This window comes from Brachyhypopomus gauderio, chromosome 16 (genome assembly GCF_052324685.1).
Source record: "Brachyhypopomus gauderio isolate BG-103 chromosome 16, BGAUD_0.2, whole genome shotgun sequence".
In the NCBI taxonomy this organism is placed as follows: domain Eukaryota; kingdom Metazoa; phylum Chordata; class Actinopteri; order Gymnotiformes; family Hypopomidae; genus Brachyhypopomus; species Brachyhypopomus gauderio.
In genome coordinates this window covers 7,060,909-7,078,165 of record NC_135226.1, presented here as the reverse complement: position 1 = coordinate 7,078,165, position 17,257 = coordinate 7,060,909, and the positions used below count along the sequence as shown (strand labels likewise).

General features: G+C 44.9%; 1 protein-coding gene across 2 annotated transcripts in view; it reads right to left on the bottom strand.

The window, feature by feature from the left end:
• Nucleotides 1–4,904: 4,904 nt before the first annotated feature.
• LOC143478084 (serine/threonine-protein kinase DCLK1-like) overlaps nt 4,905–17,257 on the bottom strand; it is a 31,461-nt gene continuing 19,108 nt past the window's right edge. The window contains exons 6-17 of one of the 2 annotated variants that reach the window (XM_076977017.1): nt 14,888–14,982; nt 13,320–13,407; nt 12,958–13,127; nt 11,971–12,090; nt 11,533–11,679; nt 10,595–10,728; nt 10,391–10,468; nt 9,581–9,677; nt 8,823–8,903; nt 8,600–8,713; nt 6,709–6,782; nt 5,827–6,015 (exon numbers count right to left, since the gene is read on the bottom strand). In XM_076977017.1, coding sequence (XP_076833132.1) covers nt 5,958–6,015; nt 6,709–6,782; nt 8,600–8,713; nt 8,823–8,903; nt 9,581–9,677; nt 10,391–10,468; nt 10,595–10,728; nt 11,533–11,679; nt 11,971–12,090; nt 12,958–13,127; nt 13,320–13,407; nt 14,888–14,982 — 1,256 coding nt within the window. In that variant the 3' untranslated portion in view covers nt 5,827–5,957. Of the gene's footprint in view, nt 6,016–6,708; nt 6,783–8,599; nt 8,714–8,822; nt 8,904–9,580; nt 9,678–10,390; nt 10,469–10,594; nt 10,729–11,532; nt 11,680–11,970; nt 12,091–12,957; nt 13,128–13,319; nt 13,408–14,887; nt 14,983–17,257 lie in introns of both variants that reach the window. The other variant, XM_076977016.1, reaches the window with a different exon arrangement.

Sequence of the window (17,257 nt, the reverse complement as noted above, 5' to 3'; positions counted from 1 at the left end):
GGGGTTTAGCAGTAGTAAATCTCTAGATGAGGTGGGGTTTAACAATAGTACCCGGGTAAATCTCTTGGTGATGTGGGGTTTAGCAGTAGTACTAGCAGTAGTAAATCTCTAGGTGAGGTGGGGTTTAGCAGTAGTAAATCTAGATGAAGTGGGGTTTAACAGAAGTAAATCTCTAGATGAGGTGGGGTTTAGCAGTAGTAAATCTCTAGATGAGGTAGGGTTTAGCAGTAGTACCCGGGTAAATCTCTAGATGAGGTGGGGTTTAGCAGTAGTAAATCTCAAGATGAGGTGGGGTTTAGCAGTAGTAAATCTAGATGAGGTGGGATTTAGCAGTAGTAAATCTCTAGATGAGGTGGGGTTTAGCAGAAGTAAATCTCTAGATGAGGTGGGGTTTAGCAGTAGTACCCGAGTAAATCTAGATGAGGTGGGGTTTAGCAGAAGTAAATCTCTAGATGAGGTAGGGTTTAGCAGTAGTACCCGAGTAAATCTAGATGAGGTGGGGTTTAGCAGTAGTAAATCTCTAGATGAGGTAGGGTTTAGCAGTAGTACCCGGGTAAATCTCTAGATGAGGTGGGGTTTAGCAGTAGTAAATCTCTAGGTGAGGTGGGGTTTAGCAGTAGTACCCAGTAAATATAGATGAGGTGGGGTTTAGCAGTAGTAAATCTCTAGATGAGGTGGGGTTTAACAATAGTACCCGGGTAAATCTCTTGGTGATGTGGGGGTTTAGCAGTAGTACTAGCAGTAGTAAATCTCTAGGTGAGGTGGGGTTTAGCAGTAGTAAATCTTTAGACGAGGTGGGGTTTAGCAGTAGTAAATGTAGATGAGGTGGGGTTTAACAGAAGTAAATCTAGATGAGGTGGGGTTTAACAGTAGTACCCGGGTAAATCTCTTGGTGAGGTGGGGTTTAGCAGTAGTACTAGCAGTAGTAAATCTCTAGGTAAGGTGGGATTTAGCAGTAGTAAATCTCTAGATGAGGTGGGGTTTAGCATTAGTAAATCTAGACGAGGTGGGGTTTAGCAGTAGTAAATCTAGATGAGGTGAGGTTTAGCAGTAGTAAATCTAGACGATGTGAGGTTTAGCAGTAGTAAATCTAGATGAGGTGGGCTTTAACAGTAGTAAATCTAGATGAGGCGGGGTTTAGCAGTAGTACCCGGGTAAACCTCTAGATGAGGTGGGGTTTAGCAGTAGTAAATCTAGACGAGGTGGGGTTTAGCAGTAGTAAATGTAGATGAGGTGGGGTTTAACAGAAGTAAATCTAGATGAGGTGGGGTTTAACAGTAGTACCCGGGTAAATCTCTTGGTGAGGTGGGGTTTAGCAGTAGTACTAGCAGTAGTAAATCTCTAGGTAAGGTGGGATTTAGCAGTAGTAAATCTCTAGATGAGGTGGGGTTTAGCATTAGTAAATCTAGACGAGGTGGGGTTTAGCAGTAGTAAATCTAGATGAGGTGAGGTTTAGCAGTAGTAAATCTAGACGATGTGAGGTTTAGCAGTAGTAAATCTAGATGAGGTGGGCTTTAACAGTAGTAAATCTAGATGAGGCGGGGTTTAGCAGTAGTACCCGGGTAAACCTCTAGGTGAGGTGGGGTTTAGCAGTAGTAAATCTAGACGAGGTGGGGTTTAGCAGTAGTAAATCTAGACGAGGTGAGGTTTAGCAGTAGTAATTCTAGATGAGGTGGGGTTTAATAGTAGTAAATCTAGATGAGGCTGGGTTTAGCAGTAGTACCCGGGTAAATCTCTTCGTGAGGTGGGGTTTAGCAGTAGTAAATCTAGATGAGGTGGGGTTTAGCAGTAGTAAATCTAGATGAGGCGGGGTTTAGCAGTAGTACCCGGATAAATCTCTAGGTGAGGTGGGGTTTAGCAGTAGTAAATCTAGACGAGGTGGGGTTTAGCAGTAGTAAATCTAGATGAGGTGGGGTTTAGCAGTAGTAAATCTCTAGATGAGGTGGGGTTTAGCAGTAGTAAATCTCTAGGTGAGGTGGGGTTTAGCAGTAGTACCCAGTAAATCTAGATGAGGTGGGGTTTAGCAGTAGTAAATCTCTAGATGAGGTGGGGTTTAACAATAGTACCCGGGTAAATCTCTTGGTGATGTGGGGGTTTAGCAGAAGTACTAGCAGTAGTAAATCTCTAGGTGAGGTGGGGTTTAGCAGTAGTAAATCTTTAGACGAGGTGGGGTTTAGCAGTAGTAAATCTAGATGAGGTGGGGTTTAACAGTAGTACCCGGGTAAATCTCTTGGTGAGGTGGGGTTTAGCAGTAGTACTAGCAGTAGTAAATCTCTAGGTGAGGTGGGGTTTAGCAGTAGTAAATCTCTAGATGAGGTGGGGTTTAGCAGTAGTAAATCTAGACGAGGTGGGGTTTAGCAGTAGTAAATCTAGATGAGGTGGGGTTTAACAGGAGTAAATCTAGATGAGGTGGGGTTTAACAGTAGTACCCGGGTAAATCTCTTGGTGAGGTGGGGTTTAGCAGTAGTACTAGCAGTAGTAAATCTCTAGGTAAGGTGGGGTTTAGCAGTAGTAAATCTCTAGATGAGGTGGCGTTTAGCATTAGTAAATCTAGACGAGGTGGGGTTTAGCAGTAGTAAATCTAGATGAGGTGAGGTTTAGCAGTAGTAAATCTAGACGATGTGAGGTTTAGCAGTAGTAAATCTAGATGAGGTGGGCTTTAACAGTAGTAAATCTAGATGAAGCGGGGTTTAGCAGTAGTACCCGGGTAAATCTCTAGGTGAGGTGGGGTTTAGCAGTAGTAAATCTAGACGAGGTGGGGATAAGCAGTAGTAAATCTAGACGAGGTGAGGTTTAGCAGTAGTAATTCTAGATGAGGTGGGGTTTAACAGTAGTAAATCTAGATGAGGCGGGGTTTAGCAGTAGTACCCGGGTAAATGTCTTCGTGAGGTGGGGTTTAGCAGTAGTAAATCTAGATGAGGTGGGGTTTAGCAGTAGTAAATCTAGATGAGGTGGGGTTTAACAGTAGTAAATCTAGATGAGGCGGGGTTTAGCAGTAGTAAATCTCTAGATGAGGTGGGGTTTAGCAGAAGTAAATCTCTAGATGAGGTGGGGTTTAGCAGTAGTAAATCTCTAGATGAGGTAAGGTTTAGCAGTAGTACCAGGGTAAATCTCTAGATGAGGTGGGATTTAGCAGTAGTAAATCTCTAGGTGAGGTGGGGTTTAGCAGTAGTACTAGCAGTAGTAAATCTCTAGGTGAGGTGGGTCCAAAGAAACCAGCCTTGTTACAGTCATTTCACTACAATCTGCCAAATCTTAAAAAGAGGACACACATTTCCTGTGAGAAAACCATTTATTCCCAGGTTTGGTTGGTTACTCTAAAACCATTGTGGACTGTCTGTCTGGAGGCCGAGCTGCTCCCCGTACATGATCAGGAGAAGCTGTGTCCCACCAGGAGGTCCATCCAGAGGACAACGAAGAGCCAGTCATACATGTAAACACTCAATCAGTAACCATTTTGATCTGTTCATGGGATGCTTGCAGACAACCCCTAATACTCGCACATATAGCAATGGTATACATAATATGATGTCCTACATCTGACCACTGTTCTGTTTGGAGAAATAACAGCAAACATGGCAGATTCTCAACAAAATTCTCAACTGTATTCTCAACAGAAAAAGTATCTTGCATGCTGTCACAGAAAGCTCCACCATACCCGCCGAGGAGTTGCCCCGTCAACGTCGCGTCCCAAAAGCCTTGTCACGCTAAAGGCTCCTTAAAACGTCCTCCAGAACGCTCGTCACACGACACGAGTGAATCTGGGTGTTGCCTGTTACTTTCTGTGTGTTGCTACACACAGGGTTTACAGGCGATCGCAAATTGTAGGGACAAAGAAAGTTGAAAAGTGAATTTCATTTGGGTGAAAGTGTTCGTAAAGGCCCAACATATACAAGTCGTGGAGAGTTGAATACAAGAGATGAAAAGACAAAAGCAGTCAACACAAATGTTATTCATATTCATATTGTCATATTATTCATAGACAAATTTCATAGAAAGCCAACTTTTAAAATAAACACAATCAATTAAACACAAAAGTTGGTTTCCTTAGACAGGAAACTGTGCTACTGGATGTTTTAATGTATAGAACAAATTATTGTCATTCATAAATAGTTTGTGTTTCTCCAGTGGTCTAGTGATGTCTTACAAATGAATGGTTATAGGTTCAAAAACATCGAGCTCTGATACACACACACACACACACTTCTTCCTTGTGCTTGCCTTAACCTCATTCCTTAATTACATGTTTTTCTTTGCCAATGACAACGGCAAAATTTTTCAGCTGTTTAAAGCTGCATTCAGACACAACACTATGGAATTTCATAATTGCACTGTTCAGAGGACCCATGGAACTTGTGTACCCTGAGACATCACGTTTGTCTTCAGTGGACTTAAACAACATGGGCTCTGTCCAGACAGACACAAACCCAGTCAGCAGACCACCTGCAGTTGATTGCATGACTGGGAAACACCGAAGCAACCGTGTATTCACCCTTTGACTGCATTTCCATTCCAGTATGTTACAGTCCAGTTGAAATGATGAATATGACGTCAGAAAGTCACACTCCTCCTCCCTTGTATTACTTCACAGCTACGTTATTAATTCAGCAGTAAGTGTGTCTCCATTATTATTAAACCTACCAGATCACCAAAACGTTTATAGCAGCAAGCGTTATTAACATTTCATATAGAGTTAATGTCCAAGCATATTTAAAACAGCACCTGTCAATAAAAAACACAATTCAACCAGTTTCTAAACCACTAATATCCTGTACTCTGTATGTAATACATTTCTGATATGATGCTGATAGATCATTTTAGAACTTTCTAAAGCCCAAGTGAACAAGTGATTTTTTTAAAATAATGTTTTAAAAGAACTTTAAAACAAGAACTTTTAAAAGAAGTTTTAAACGAAGAACTGTGGCTGGATGACAAATAGATGGGTTTGCGTATAGCCTATACGTTAAATGTTAAAATAAATATAAAAACTGATAATACTCTACATGTAAAAGGTTTTTATAAAAGATACGTGACTAATGAGGTTTCATAACTTCACTGGAAGATTATGATCTTAAGGTCTACCAGGTTTATGAATCAGAAGGAGAATTCTAGCTGAACTCACCAATGAAATGGTTTGACCACTTTGATGACTCCACGGGGCCTTTGTTTGTGCTTCCTTCTCCGAGCCACAAGAGGGCACCAGAGAAAGTAAGGAAACGGGGACTAGGCCTCCAATTGGAGCAAAAAGTGGTTTTAATTTGTGCTATAGTAGACTAATGTAAGGGCGCTTTGGAATAGCACCAAAAAGTGGTATCAGTCTGTAACTTTTCTACTCATGGAGAACCTCGACATCCAGTCAGTTCCCTTTCAGAAGGTAGTTTTGAGAAACAAGGAATGTGCTTTTCCAGTGTGTTTGCCTCTGGGTAAAAGCTGTAGACTATTACAAATCTTCAAATGTACTGGCCAAGAAATAAAGGTATTCCTGGTGTTATGGAACATTTTTTTTCTAGCCTCAGTTGATCTATAGTATATTATTCCCACAGGAATAATTCCAGACTGAATTCAGTCTAGCTATGAATACATCCAAGCAAAGTCCTAAGGAAAATGTCTGAACAGATTAGATCGAAACATGCAAGTCAGCACAGGTCTTTAGAACACAACATCAGATCACATCACTCTATTTATACATCCATCCATCCATCCATCCACCCACCACTCCTCCCTTCATCTATACTCGGGGGGGGGGGGGGGGGGGGGAGAACCTCGGGGAGGGTTGCGTGCGGTCGTGTGTTAGAACGGCGAGGTCGGGGACCGGACGGTGTCGCCGGAGCTGAGGGAGAGGTCGTCGGACTCGGAGGTGAAGTATGTGGGGGAGAGGGCAGCCGCCGTCGCCGCCGAGCCGTGCGGGAAAGCGGCAGGCGGGGCGTGTGGGGCAGGCGGGGCGTGTGCGGCGAGCCTCACATCCTGGTGGCGTCTTCGTCTGAAAACTTGCCTCTCCTTATCAAGAGCGGTGGCCTGTGGAAAAAAGGGCAGAGAACAGCAAACGGTGCGATCAGGACCCGTGCGACCACGCGGGCGGAAGCCAAGGCCCGGGGGCGGTGCCGATGGGACGGGTAAACGTGACGGACTGGAGCGCAGTGGTTCTATCCGTGTCTCGGTGGCGCTCGGAGCTCGTTCGTTTCAAACAGGCACACAGTGAAGCGGACAGAGCAGCTCTGAGGGTCTGAGCATGACGTGGAGGACGGAGGGGATGGATGAACACAGAGCGGACGCGGTAACCCGGACGACGCCGGCTGGAGTTAGCGGCATAGCGCACTGCTCACGAGAGACGAGCACACACACACACATGAAACGAGGAGCCGGCACAGTGTGAGCGGATCACGTCACACGCAAGCACCCCGGCACAATGGGGATCCATCCGGAGCGCCGGTCACACCACCTGATCCATTCCCTACCGTTCCCGGCATGTGCGGACGGAAAAGCGCCGGCGGCCGGGTGAAAGCTTAGCGCGGCGATGGAGCGAGCGTGTAGCCACGACAGACAGGCGTCATCACAGTGCGTGAGAGGTGGAGGGGGCGGTGTAGCTCATCACACCACCCAGGACAAAGCAGGACAAACTATAGGTGGGTGGGGTGGGGGGGGGGGGGGGGGGGGGTCATATGGAGACTGCCAGCACGTTGCCATGGACACGCTACAAACTGGCCATACCTTGTCCAATACATCCCTGGGTGTGGGGGATAATCCAGCGACCCTGAGCGCTTGACGGTAAACGCCTCATCCGGCTAAGCAGAAAGAAACGGATGCAAGACTCATCACTCCATACTTGCATCACTCTGGGCTCTCGTGCAGCGCCCCCTGCAGGCCCTGAGCTACCTGACTAATTCCATTGATCGCACACAACAGTAAAGAAACGATGCATAACAAAACAAAAACGAAGTCTCCATGGACACCATTTGACTTGAGGTCAGTGATTTTAGGGTTATTAATATTCACACATTTGCTACTGTCAAAATATATTTTATAGAATTCCAAACATTATGCTAATAAGACAAGTACATGAACAGAAAGTCTGGAAATATTGTATAATTAGACAAATAACGCAAAATGAACAGTGAAATTATGAAATAAATTATTTTAAGTTCTTTGTTTGTTGCTTCTGGGAAAGCCAGTGCTGACAGTAAAAGAAGAATAAGGACTGAAATATGAAATATGAATGTGAACACATGAGCTAGCCCGCATGGCCTAATGAAATATGAAATATGTGAACACATGAGCTAGCCCACATGGCCTAATGAAATACGAATGTAAACACATGAGCTAGCCCGCATGGCCTAATGAAATATGAAATATGTGAACACATGAGCTAGCCCACATGGCCTAATGAAATATGAAATATGAATGTGAACACATGAGCTAGCCCACATGGCCTAATGAAATATGAAATATGAATGTGAACACATGAGCTAGCCCGCATGGCCTAATAAAATATGAATGTAAACACATGAGCTAGCCCGCATGGCCTAATGAAATATGAAATATGTGAACACATGAGCTAGCCCACATGGCCTAATGAAATATGAAATATGAATGTAAACACATGAGCTAGCCCACATGGCCTAATGAAATATGAAATATGAATGTAAACACATGAGCTAGCCCACATGGCCTAATGAAATATGAAATATGAATGTAAACACATGAGCTAGCCCGCATGGCATAATGTGCTAAAGCTGCATATACAGAATATGCATATTGCACATGGTTATGTGACTGCTGGAAAGCTCTGTGGAAGAATAAGAACAGGAAGTGGAGATTAAGGAACAGGAAGTCGAGGAGGTCGTGTCTAGACAGGCTGCAGGCACACTGGGGATCCTTGACAACGGTGCTGAGAGTCACGGGGGCGAGAGAGAGCGGAAGCATGCTGGGGTGGGGCAGTAAAACCAGGACGGGGGGTGTTAGGAGAGCACAGCATGGTGACTCACAGGTGATAGGGGCGGAGGAGAGGGGAAGAAAAGACAGGAGGAAAGGAGAGAGAGGGAGAAAGAGAGAGGGAGGGGACATGTGTGGGACAGGAGGACGGATGGAGACAGAGAGGATGGTCTAATCTGCAGAATGTCACAGGCATAGATAAAAAAAAATAATACAGACACGTGAAGGAGAGCTCACGTCTGCCACCGACGAACACGTTTCCTGATAAAAGAAGGTCATGCAGCTGCGTGAGCTCTTGAATCAACCCGCATGCTTGACTGTGAATGAGAAACGTGGCCTCTGGCCAACCTCACGTGAGCAACCTCACGTGTGCACGTGACCTTCCTTCGTCTGCATGCAGAACTCTGAATGCCCCATGAAGGGGGGCGATATGTAACCCTTTAGTTAAATGGGTCAGAATGACCCAAATCGCCTTCGGGCATTTCATAAGATGTGCTGATGTATTTTAACTTTGCGCACTGGATTGCCTCTTCACATTATCATTATGTATTGACATCCTAATGAGATAATTAGTATTAGATAAATAATCGGAGTGAAATTGCTCTACTAAAGGTCACTTGGGAGCAGGGACAGAAGAGTCCGGGCTGGACCCAGACGAAGGAGGCCTTACCGTGATCACAGACACGCCGGCGGCTACACTGCTGGCTCGGGGTCTGGGGTTGAAGTGCTTCTTGATCTTCCCAGCCACACACAGCTGGCGTTCATTCTCCGACACGCAGTCGTCCTGGCGAGGGGAAACAGGTTTACTGTCTGACTCTTTCAACAGGGCCTCCAAATGTAAGTTGTAAAAAAAAGTGTCCATTTGGTGCTGTGTGAAGGCTCGGAGGGCTCACTTTGACCCACGGATGATCCAGCACCTGCAGAGCTGAGTACCTCTGGGTCACCTCCACATGCAGCATACAGGTAATCAGGTCCTGCAGAGAGACCAGCGTCACTCACAGAAGGCAGCAGCACCAGCACACACACACACGCACACACACACACACACACCCTCACATATACACCAGCGCACACACACACACACATACACCAGCACATACACGCACACACACACACATACACACACACCCTCACATGTACACCAGCGCACACACACACACACACACCCTCACATATACACCAGCGCGCACACACGCACACACCCTCACATCACATATACACCAGCGCACACACACACACCCTCACATATACACCAGGGCTCTCAAGTTTTGGATTCATGCCAGAGTGTGAGAGTTGTTGAATGAATCGGAGGTAAATAAACTAGATTTTTTTTCTCACCGTGTGAAATCAGAGGTGTGGCGTGTGAGCGTGTGAAGACGGTCAAATGCGTGTGTCACACGCTCAATGCGTGAGACTTGAGAGCCCTGGCACACACACACACACCCTCACATATACACGAACACACACACTCACACCCTCACACCCTCACATATACACCAGCGCACACACACACACACCCTCACATATACACCAGCGCACACACACACACACACACACCCTCACATATACACCACCGCACACACACACACACCCTCACATATACACCAGCGCACACACACACTCACACGCTCACACACACTGTTTTGCACACCTTTGCAGTGTCTGAGACATTGTCCCAATATGGAAGAGGGAAGTCCAGCTGACCCATGACAATCTGGTCAAACAGCACCTCCTGGTTATCAGCGCTCCTGGACACACACACACACACACACACACACACACACACACACACACACACAGACAGACACACACACAGAGACACAAACACACACACACACATACAAACACACACACACAGCAGTGCATGTTTCAAGAACATCTTTAAAATGTCATCACTCATCAAAAACACAACAATATTTTTTTCTCTGTTTAGTATTATATCTGTGTATAATTCAACAACCCTTTATTTGTTGTATTACATGTTGTCTTAACGACACCTGATGACTCAATTAATAAGGTCCTCAGTGGGTCAACAAAACCTCTGCCAGAACTTAACTTTGAAGAAGTTTAAAAACATTTTCCAGCTGTTTGTAACAATATCAAAAGAACTCAGTGAAGCAATCTGAGGCCAAACTATTCTCCTGAGTGATGGAAGGCTATTCCAGCATTAAATTCAGTTCTTGGTAGTGAACTCAATTTTTTGGACACAGACTGCTTCTCTTTGAGGCCATCTGGAGTGAGTCTTCCTATGTATTTAGTAATAAATCATTCACTATGCTGCTAGGGGAACCGGGAGCAATGCCTTTCATTGCCAACAGAGGGCGCATGACACCAAAATTGCTGTTAAGCAACATATAATCTTGGTTAGTCTTTGCCGTTTCTGAAACTGGCCCAGAGATCTTTAAAAATTATAATAAAATAAAGATTTATGTGTCGTAAAAGTGATACTCTGTCTACATACCCACGAAACGGAGGGAAGCCGCACAGCAGTATGTACGTAATGACGCCAGCCGCCCAGATGTCAACCTTTAGGCCATATCTGTCAGAGAGAAAACAGCCCAGCGATCAGGCAGGTGTCACAGGTCAACGCCTCTTTCTGCTCTGCACGTACTGCACCCCCACACTGTTGTTGGTGTTGGGGGCGTGTGTTGGGGGCGTGACTCACCCCGCCTCCGTGATGATTTCTGGAGCAACATACGTCGGAGTGCCACACACAGTGTACAGGGGGCCGTCAGCCACGGTGGCCAAGCCAAAATCACCCAACTTGAGAGACCTGCTGCCATCCTGGTGCTCGTAGACCTTACACACACACACACACACACACACACACACACACACACACAAATCAAATCAAATCAAATATATTTGTATAGCGCTTTTCACAACATATGTTGTCACAAAGCGCTTTACAGGATTTACAAAGTTAACAATACTATGGATTACAATACACACAAACACACACACACACACACACACCTCTCTGTATATGTATGTCAACACATCGTAGCACCTTATGTAAGTCTGGCTTCAGGTTGTCAGTAAACAGGAAGGAAGGAAAGCAGAGCTCATGCATCAAAGTCAAACATGACTTTCACCGCACCATTAGCTTACGACTGATCCGAGATCAGAAATGCCTCCTGTTATCATAGCTGATGATGCTGTGAACACCCGTGTTATATCTCAGCATATGAAGTGATGTCAGTGTAAGGGCATTAAATGTTTGACCTGTTGACCTGACCATAAAAATTTGACCTGTTTGCAACAAGGTTAGCCAATCAACACCAAACATACATACAAACATACATAAGATACTGACCCAATCTAATAGTGGAATACTGTGGTACTTAACTGCTTTCAGTGTGTGAGTGGATGAGGCCATTCAGTGTGGTTAGATTAGCAACCTCCCTAGCAGAACGTGCTAACACAGGTTCTTCCTTCAGAGGTTATTCAAAACGAGTCTCCATTCAATAGGATTTTGCTGCAAAACACTCTGTGACTAATGTAACCGGGGCTCTGTTGTCCTTTTTTGTGGGAAATGTGTGTCTGCTTTGTTTCTAGAACTAATCCCTGTCTCATCGTGTCCCTCCAGGGGCGAGTACTCACAAGCAGGTTCTCGGGTTTGATGTCCCGGTGCACTATGTTGAGACTGTGCAGATATTTGATGGCACTGGCCAGGTTGAAGAGCATGACGCTGGCGTCCCGTTCCGTGTACTCATTGGTGGACGTCATGGCGTCGAAGAGGTCACCACCCTGTGTGCACACAAGCCAATCTGTAGAAGATCCCCTCCAAATTCTGAAATAATGAGCTGTGGCTAAATCCTCCAAGGATCAGCTGGTAGATCCAGACCCTGACTCCTCACAAATTATTTTCAATGTAGTTACCAAATAATACACAGTAGATCCTGAATAATGTTTTAAGATTAATTAATGAAATATCAAGCCTGGAATTCAAGAGGTTCACACAACTTCACACACAGTCCATCACTGAAGCAGTTACACTGACACAATTGCACTGAAGTACTAAAAAATTGCATGGGTTACCTTAACCAGCTCCATGACCAGGTAGAGCTCGTTAAACGTGTCCATCTCCTCGATGAGCAGCACCACGTTAGGATGTTTTACCTTCCTCAAAATGGACACCTCGTTTTGGATCATATGTTCCTGTGCAGGACGGACCGCAGAATCTCATCATTCATCGTTCAGCGTATGAGAAGATCCTAACTGCGATGCCAACCCTGCCGGGAAGGCAGTTGGACTTGGCCAATACAAATTGAACTAGATGAATAATAATGAGACGGTTCTTTAAGGGCTGTAGTTCCACACCGCCACCGGCCACCAGAGGGCTAATTAAGCCAAACGATCTACACCTGCTTGACGACCCTTTATAAGTAGCTCCTTACAAGATGCCGGTTGCTGAATTGTTTGGTCAGTGTTCTGACGTTCAGATCAGCCGGTATCTTGAGTAGGGGTTGTGGGATTGTTCTCTTGGACTTTTTTCTCGAGTCCCTCTCTTAGGGTATCTTTTTCTCTTCAACTAAAAGCTGTTGCATTTTAATATAAAGAACAAGTTTGTTCCCATCTTTCTTAGTTTCCATTTGCTACTTTTTTTGTTGGGGAGTTTATTTCTTTTTTTTTTGTGACTGAGAGAACTAGTCCTTCCCCTGGTGTCCTTTGTTCTTTGTTCTCTGTTTCCACCCAAACCATTTTGACTAACCTTTTTTTTTTGTCATCTACCTTTTCCTGGCTGTTCCTTTTGCCCCCTTTCTGTTCCCTCTCCCAGTTGTAGTTTAACTCAGTAATTGGGTCCTATCTACCCAAAAACCCTGTGGTGAGTCACACGGTTCACCCCTGGCTAGCCACCCCATTACTATATCCCCATCTGGAGGCATGGTACCGCCTCGGACACAGACATGGGAAGCAGCAGGTGGAGTATCGGGTGGTCCCACAGATGGAGGTGATGGCTGGGTGAAGGCTGACCCTGGAACAAACACATCCACGCGCCGCTCCCGCAGGCAGACGGTTGCTCACCTTCCCTCGGCATTTGGCCTTGTTGATGATCTTGAGGGCGTACTCGCGGCCAGAGGATCTCTCCACGCACTCCCGCACCACCGCGAAGTTGCCGTCTCCGATGGTCCTGCCCACCTTGTACCTCTCGGCTATGGAGGCGGGCACGTGCGGCTCCTCCTCCACCACCTCGGCTGCAACGGGCCACATTTCAGCTGTTAGCCACGGAGAAACTCCTGAACAACCACTCGCTGTTGGCAATAAGTAGTTGCATATTATGTATATATGGCGAACTGTAAGGTTTTCAGAGCCCCATGATGTTCGTTCTTAGCCCAGGGCCTGCTGGAGATGTTAACGAGGAGCAGATCTCAGCAGCATTCGCTTACCTTCACTGCCTGGACCATCTCCCTCATCCATGGAGCTGCAGACTTTAGTGGAGGCCAGAGAGAGAGAAGAGCCACTATGTTGGGAACTCTGAAGGGAGAAACCAGAGAAAAAGACAGAAAGTGAGAGAGACAGAGGGAGAGGAAGACAAAGCAGAGAGAGGAAGGGAGAGAAAGAAAAGCAGTGAACTCCATTTGAATATTGAAGGCAAATGAGGTAGAAAAACCTCCAGATCTGAATATTATTTATAACAGTAATAGTTCTTGTTATCTGCAATATAAGTTTTTCTTGTGAGGTTATTTTTATTTATTTATTTTTATCATATCTTTCATACGTAAAACGTGGCTCCAGATTCATGAAAAGCCTCTTTCATAAGAAAAGAATAATAAACAGTGTGTATGATCAATATTCTATGACTATTTGTTCCCTGTCTTGGTATCTGCTTTAGAGTAATATTTGTACCTTTTTATTTATTAACTGATCTCAGAACAGTTTGGACGTAGCACTGTTCCAGAGAGTCCCTAGGAGACCTGGGACAGTCAGACAACTCCAGGCTTCTATGGAGCTCAGACACTGGTGGCACTAAAATTAGCCACGCCCCAGGCCCAGGACGAGGCCAGGGCCAGAGGGAATCTACAAGGACTGCAAAAAATAAACAGCGCAGCAGTTTCTGTGGAGCTTACACAGCATGCATATGAGGTGAGGTGGTGCAACCTCCATCTGCAGCCTGCCACAAACAAGACACCTCAGAACATCCTGACACTTCCTGTGGCATCTCTCAACAACCCATGCATCTGGACACATCCCTCCTAAATCCGTCTCTGTCCATCAGACATGAGTAATTTATGGTTTACAAAAATGTGTCCAGTTATTGAACGCATCCTCACAAGTACTTGATGATGAATACAGTATGTAGGTGACCTGCATATTCTTATTCTCTCCCACAGGCATCAATGAACATAAAAAAATATGTTTGACCTTTGTTTACTGGTACTACAGTTACTTTAAATAACAAAATAAACCCCATCTTCCTTCAGCCAACTGTGTCTTCATAGGTTCCTGAGGTAACTGTGTTTATATAGGTATCTGAGGTAACTGTGTCTGTATAGGTACCTGAGGTAACTGTTTATATAGGTGTCTGAGGTAACTGTGTTTATATAGGTGTCTGAGGTAACTGTCTGTATAGGTACCTGAGGTAACTGTGTTTATATAGGTGTCTGAGGTAACTGTCTGTATAGGTACCTGAGGTAACTGTGTTTATATAGGTGTCTGAGGTAACTGTCTGTATAGGTACCTGAGGTTGTGAATGGTAGAGGAGAGAATAATGGAAGGAAAGACAGTGTTTCAGGAAAAATGAACAAACATAAGAGATGAGGAGCTCACAAAATGTGACCAGTGAAAGGTTTCCAGAGTATACAGAGAGTAAGGTTTGGCATAATGACAAAGCTGAAGAGGGGTGTGAATGTGGGGGTATGAATGTAGGGGTGAGAATGTGGGGGTGTGAATGTGGGGTCTGAATGGGGTGTTAATGTGGGGGTGTGAATGTGGGGGTGTGAGTGTGGGGTCTCACCCGACGTCTCCTCAGACTGGCTGGGCTGGATGGTGATGGGCTCTGGGACTTTCCTGAGCGAGGTGTGGACAGCTGGCTCCCTGCGGTTCCATTGGCTGAGGACAAAAGACACAGAGGACACACATAATGCTGGACTCAAACTGAACAGCCCCATCATTTTAAAATTCAGATAGCAGGTAGTTGTTTGACCTCAGGTGTACAATCCTGTTCAAATCATTCCCACATATTTATTTCTGATTTCATTCAGAAGCAATACTTAGAGTCTGTCACTGCACAACAAGAGTCCATAATGTCAATGCATATAATAACACACAAGAAGTCAAAGTCAAATTTATTTATATAGCGCTTTTTACAACACATGTTGTCACAAAGCAGCATCGTATGGGTCCAGATCCCTAATGAACAAGCCAAAGGCGACAGTGGCAAGGAAAAACTCCCTATGATGGTGGGGATTAGGAAGAAACCTCGGGAGGACCAAGACTCAAAATGGAACCCATCCTCCAATGGGCAGCCCATTAGCACAAGTCCGTATTTGTGGTCAAAAGGTGGTTCTATATTTATAGTTATGATTCTAGTTCCCCGGCCAAGTAATGACAGTCCCTTCAGTGTAGATGGTGAGCCTCAGGTAGGAGCTAGCATCAGCACGTCCTCTTGCGGAAATGGCACATCCAACCCGGTGGATGCATCAGTACATCCTCTGGCAAACCAGACCATCTCCTAAGTGCTTGTAGGTACTTGCATGCAATCGTCTAGGTAGAAGCATGCAAAAGGATAGACAATACAGGTTGAGTGTGTGGACATCAATTTAAACAACCATTGATTTAAACATACATAGCTCACGTGCCAATGATTAGCATGTGGCTCTGGCAGGCTAATCTATAGCAGCATAACTAAAGGGAGGGGTTTAGAGGTGACCACAGTCATGAGGGCTCACTGAGACATTGCTTTCCAGCCAAGTCATTGTCACAACTAGAGTGATACCATGACACAGCTGAATGACAGCATCAACATCTCAGATTACCAGAAATCTCAACGTCTGGGGCCCCCTGAGCCCCACACCTTACAAGGGGAATATTAACTGAAGGCTTGATTAAATAGGTGAGTCTTAAGTCTAGATTTAAAGATTGGAACTGTGTCAGAATCTCGGATTGGAGCCGGAAGGCTATTCCATAATTGAGGGGCTTTAATTTGTAGTCTTACAAATTTATGGAACTAAAAGAAATCCAGCATTTTGGGAGCACAAAGGGGTGAGATGGGTTGTAATAAGCAATTCACTCAGATATTGTGCGGCAAGACCATTTAACGCCTTATAGGTCAACAGAAGAATTTTAAATGTAGTTCGATATTTATGGCGAACATGATTTGTTGAACGGGACGGGGGGGCGAACGTGACAGAGAAACGTGCCGCATAGAGACACAACGTGCCGTAAAGCGCCACACAGCGTCGTATGCAAATAGAATAATTTAATTATTTATGGGGAGATGGGCCGCAGGCCGGTACTAATTCATTGGCGGGCCCGATCGCCAGTTGAATAGCCCTGGTTTAGAGCATCCAATTAGAAGACAGCTTTGTGCCCAAGAATCAGCACCTCAGTCTCAATATCGGAATTTAGTTGAAGAAAATTTGACACCATCCAGTTTTTAATGTCCTGGGCGCAGTTCTCAATCTCAATCCGGATTGGAAGATATATACAACTGTGAATCATCAGCGTAGCAATGGAAGCTAATACCATCCCTACGAATGATGGTGCCCAGTGGTAGCATATATAATGAGAATAATATGGGGCCCAGTACAGATCCTTGTGGGGCGCCAAATTTTACCTTAATATGAACTGAGCATTCACTATTTGCTAGTACAAATTGGTAACGATCTGTCAAGTAGGACCTGAACCAGGAGAGTGCTTGACCTCTTATGCCAAAGAGTGTCTCCAGCCTATTTAGTAGAATATTATGATCAATGGTGTCAAAAGCAGGTTTAGCAGTATGAGGAAAGAAACGTGTCCTTTATCAGAGGAAATTAAGAGATCATTCAGTACTTTAGTCAGTGCCGTTTCAGTGCTGTGATGGGGTCTAAATCCAGACTGAAATAACTCTGACATGTTATTCATGACACATCTGACTCTGACTGCCTGTAAGAAGGAAGAGTTGTGAAGAAACTACTTTCTCTAAAATTTTGGATATGAACGACAGATTAGAGATTGGCCTATAGTTGGAGAGTTCCTGGGAATTAAGACCAAGTTTTTTAATTAGCGGCTTGATGACTGCAAGTTTAAATGAACTGGGAATGTAGCCCAGGCTCAGAGAATAGTTAATTATGGTAAGCAAATGTTCTATATTGCTATGCACTAATTCTGGTACAGCATCTAGCAT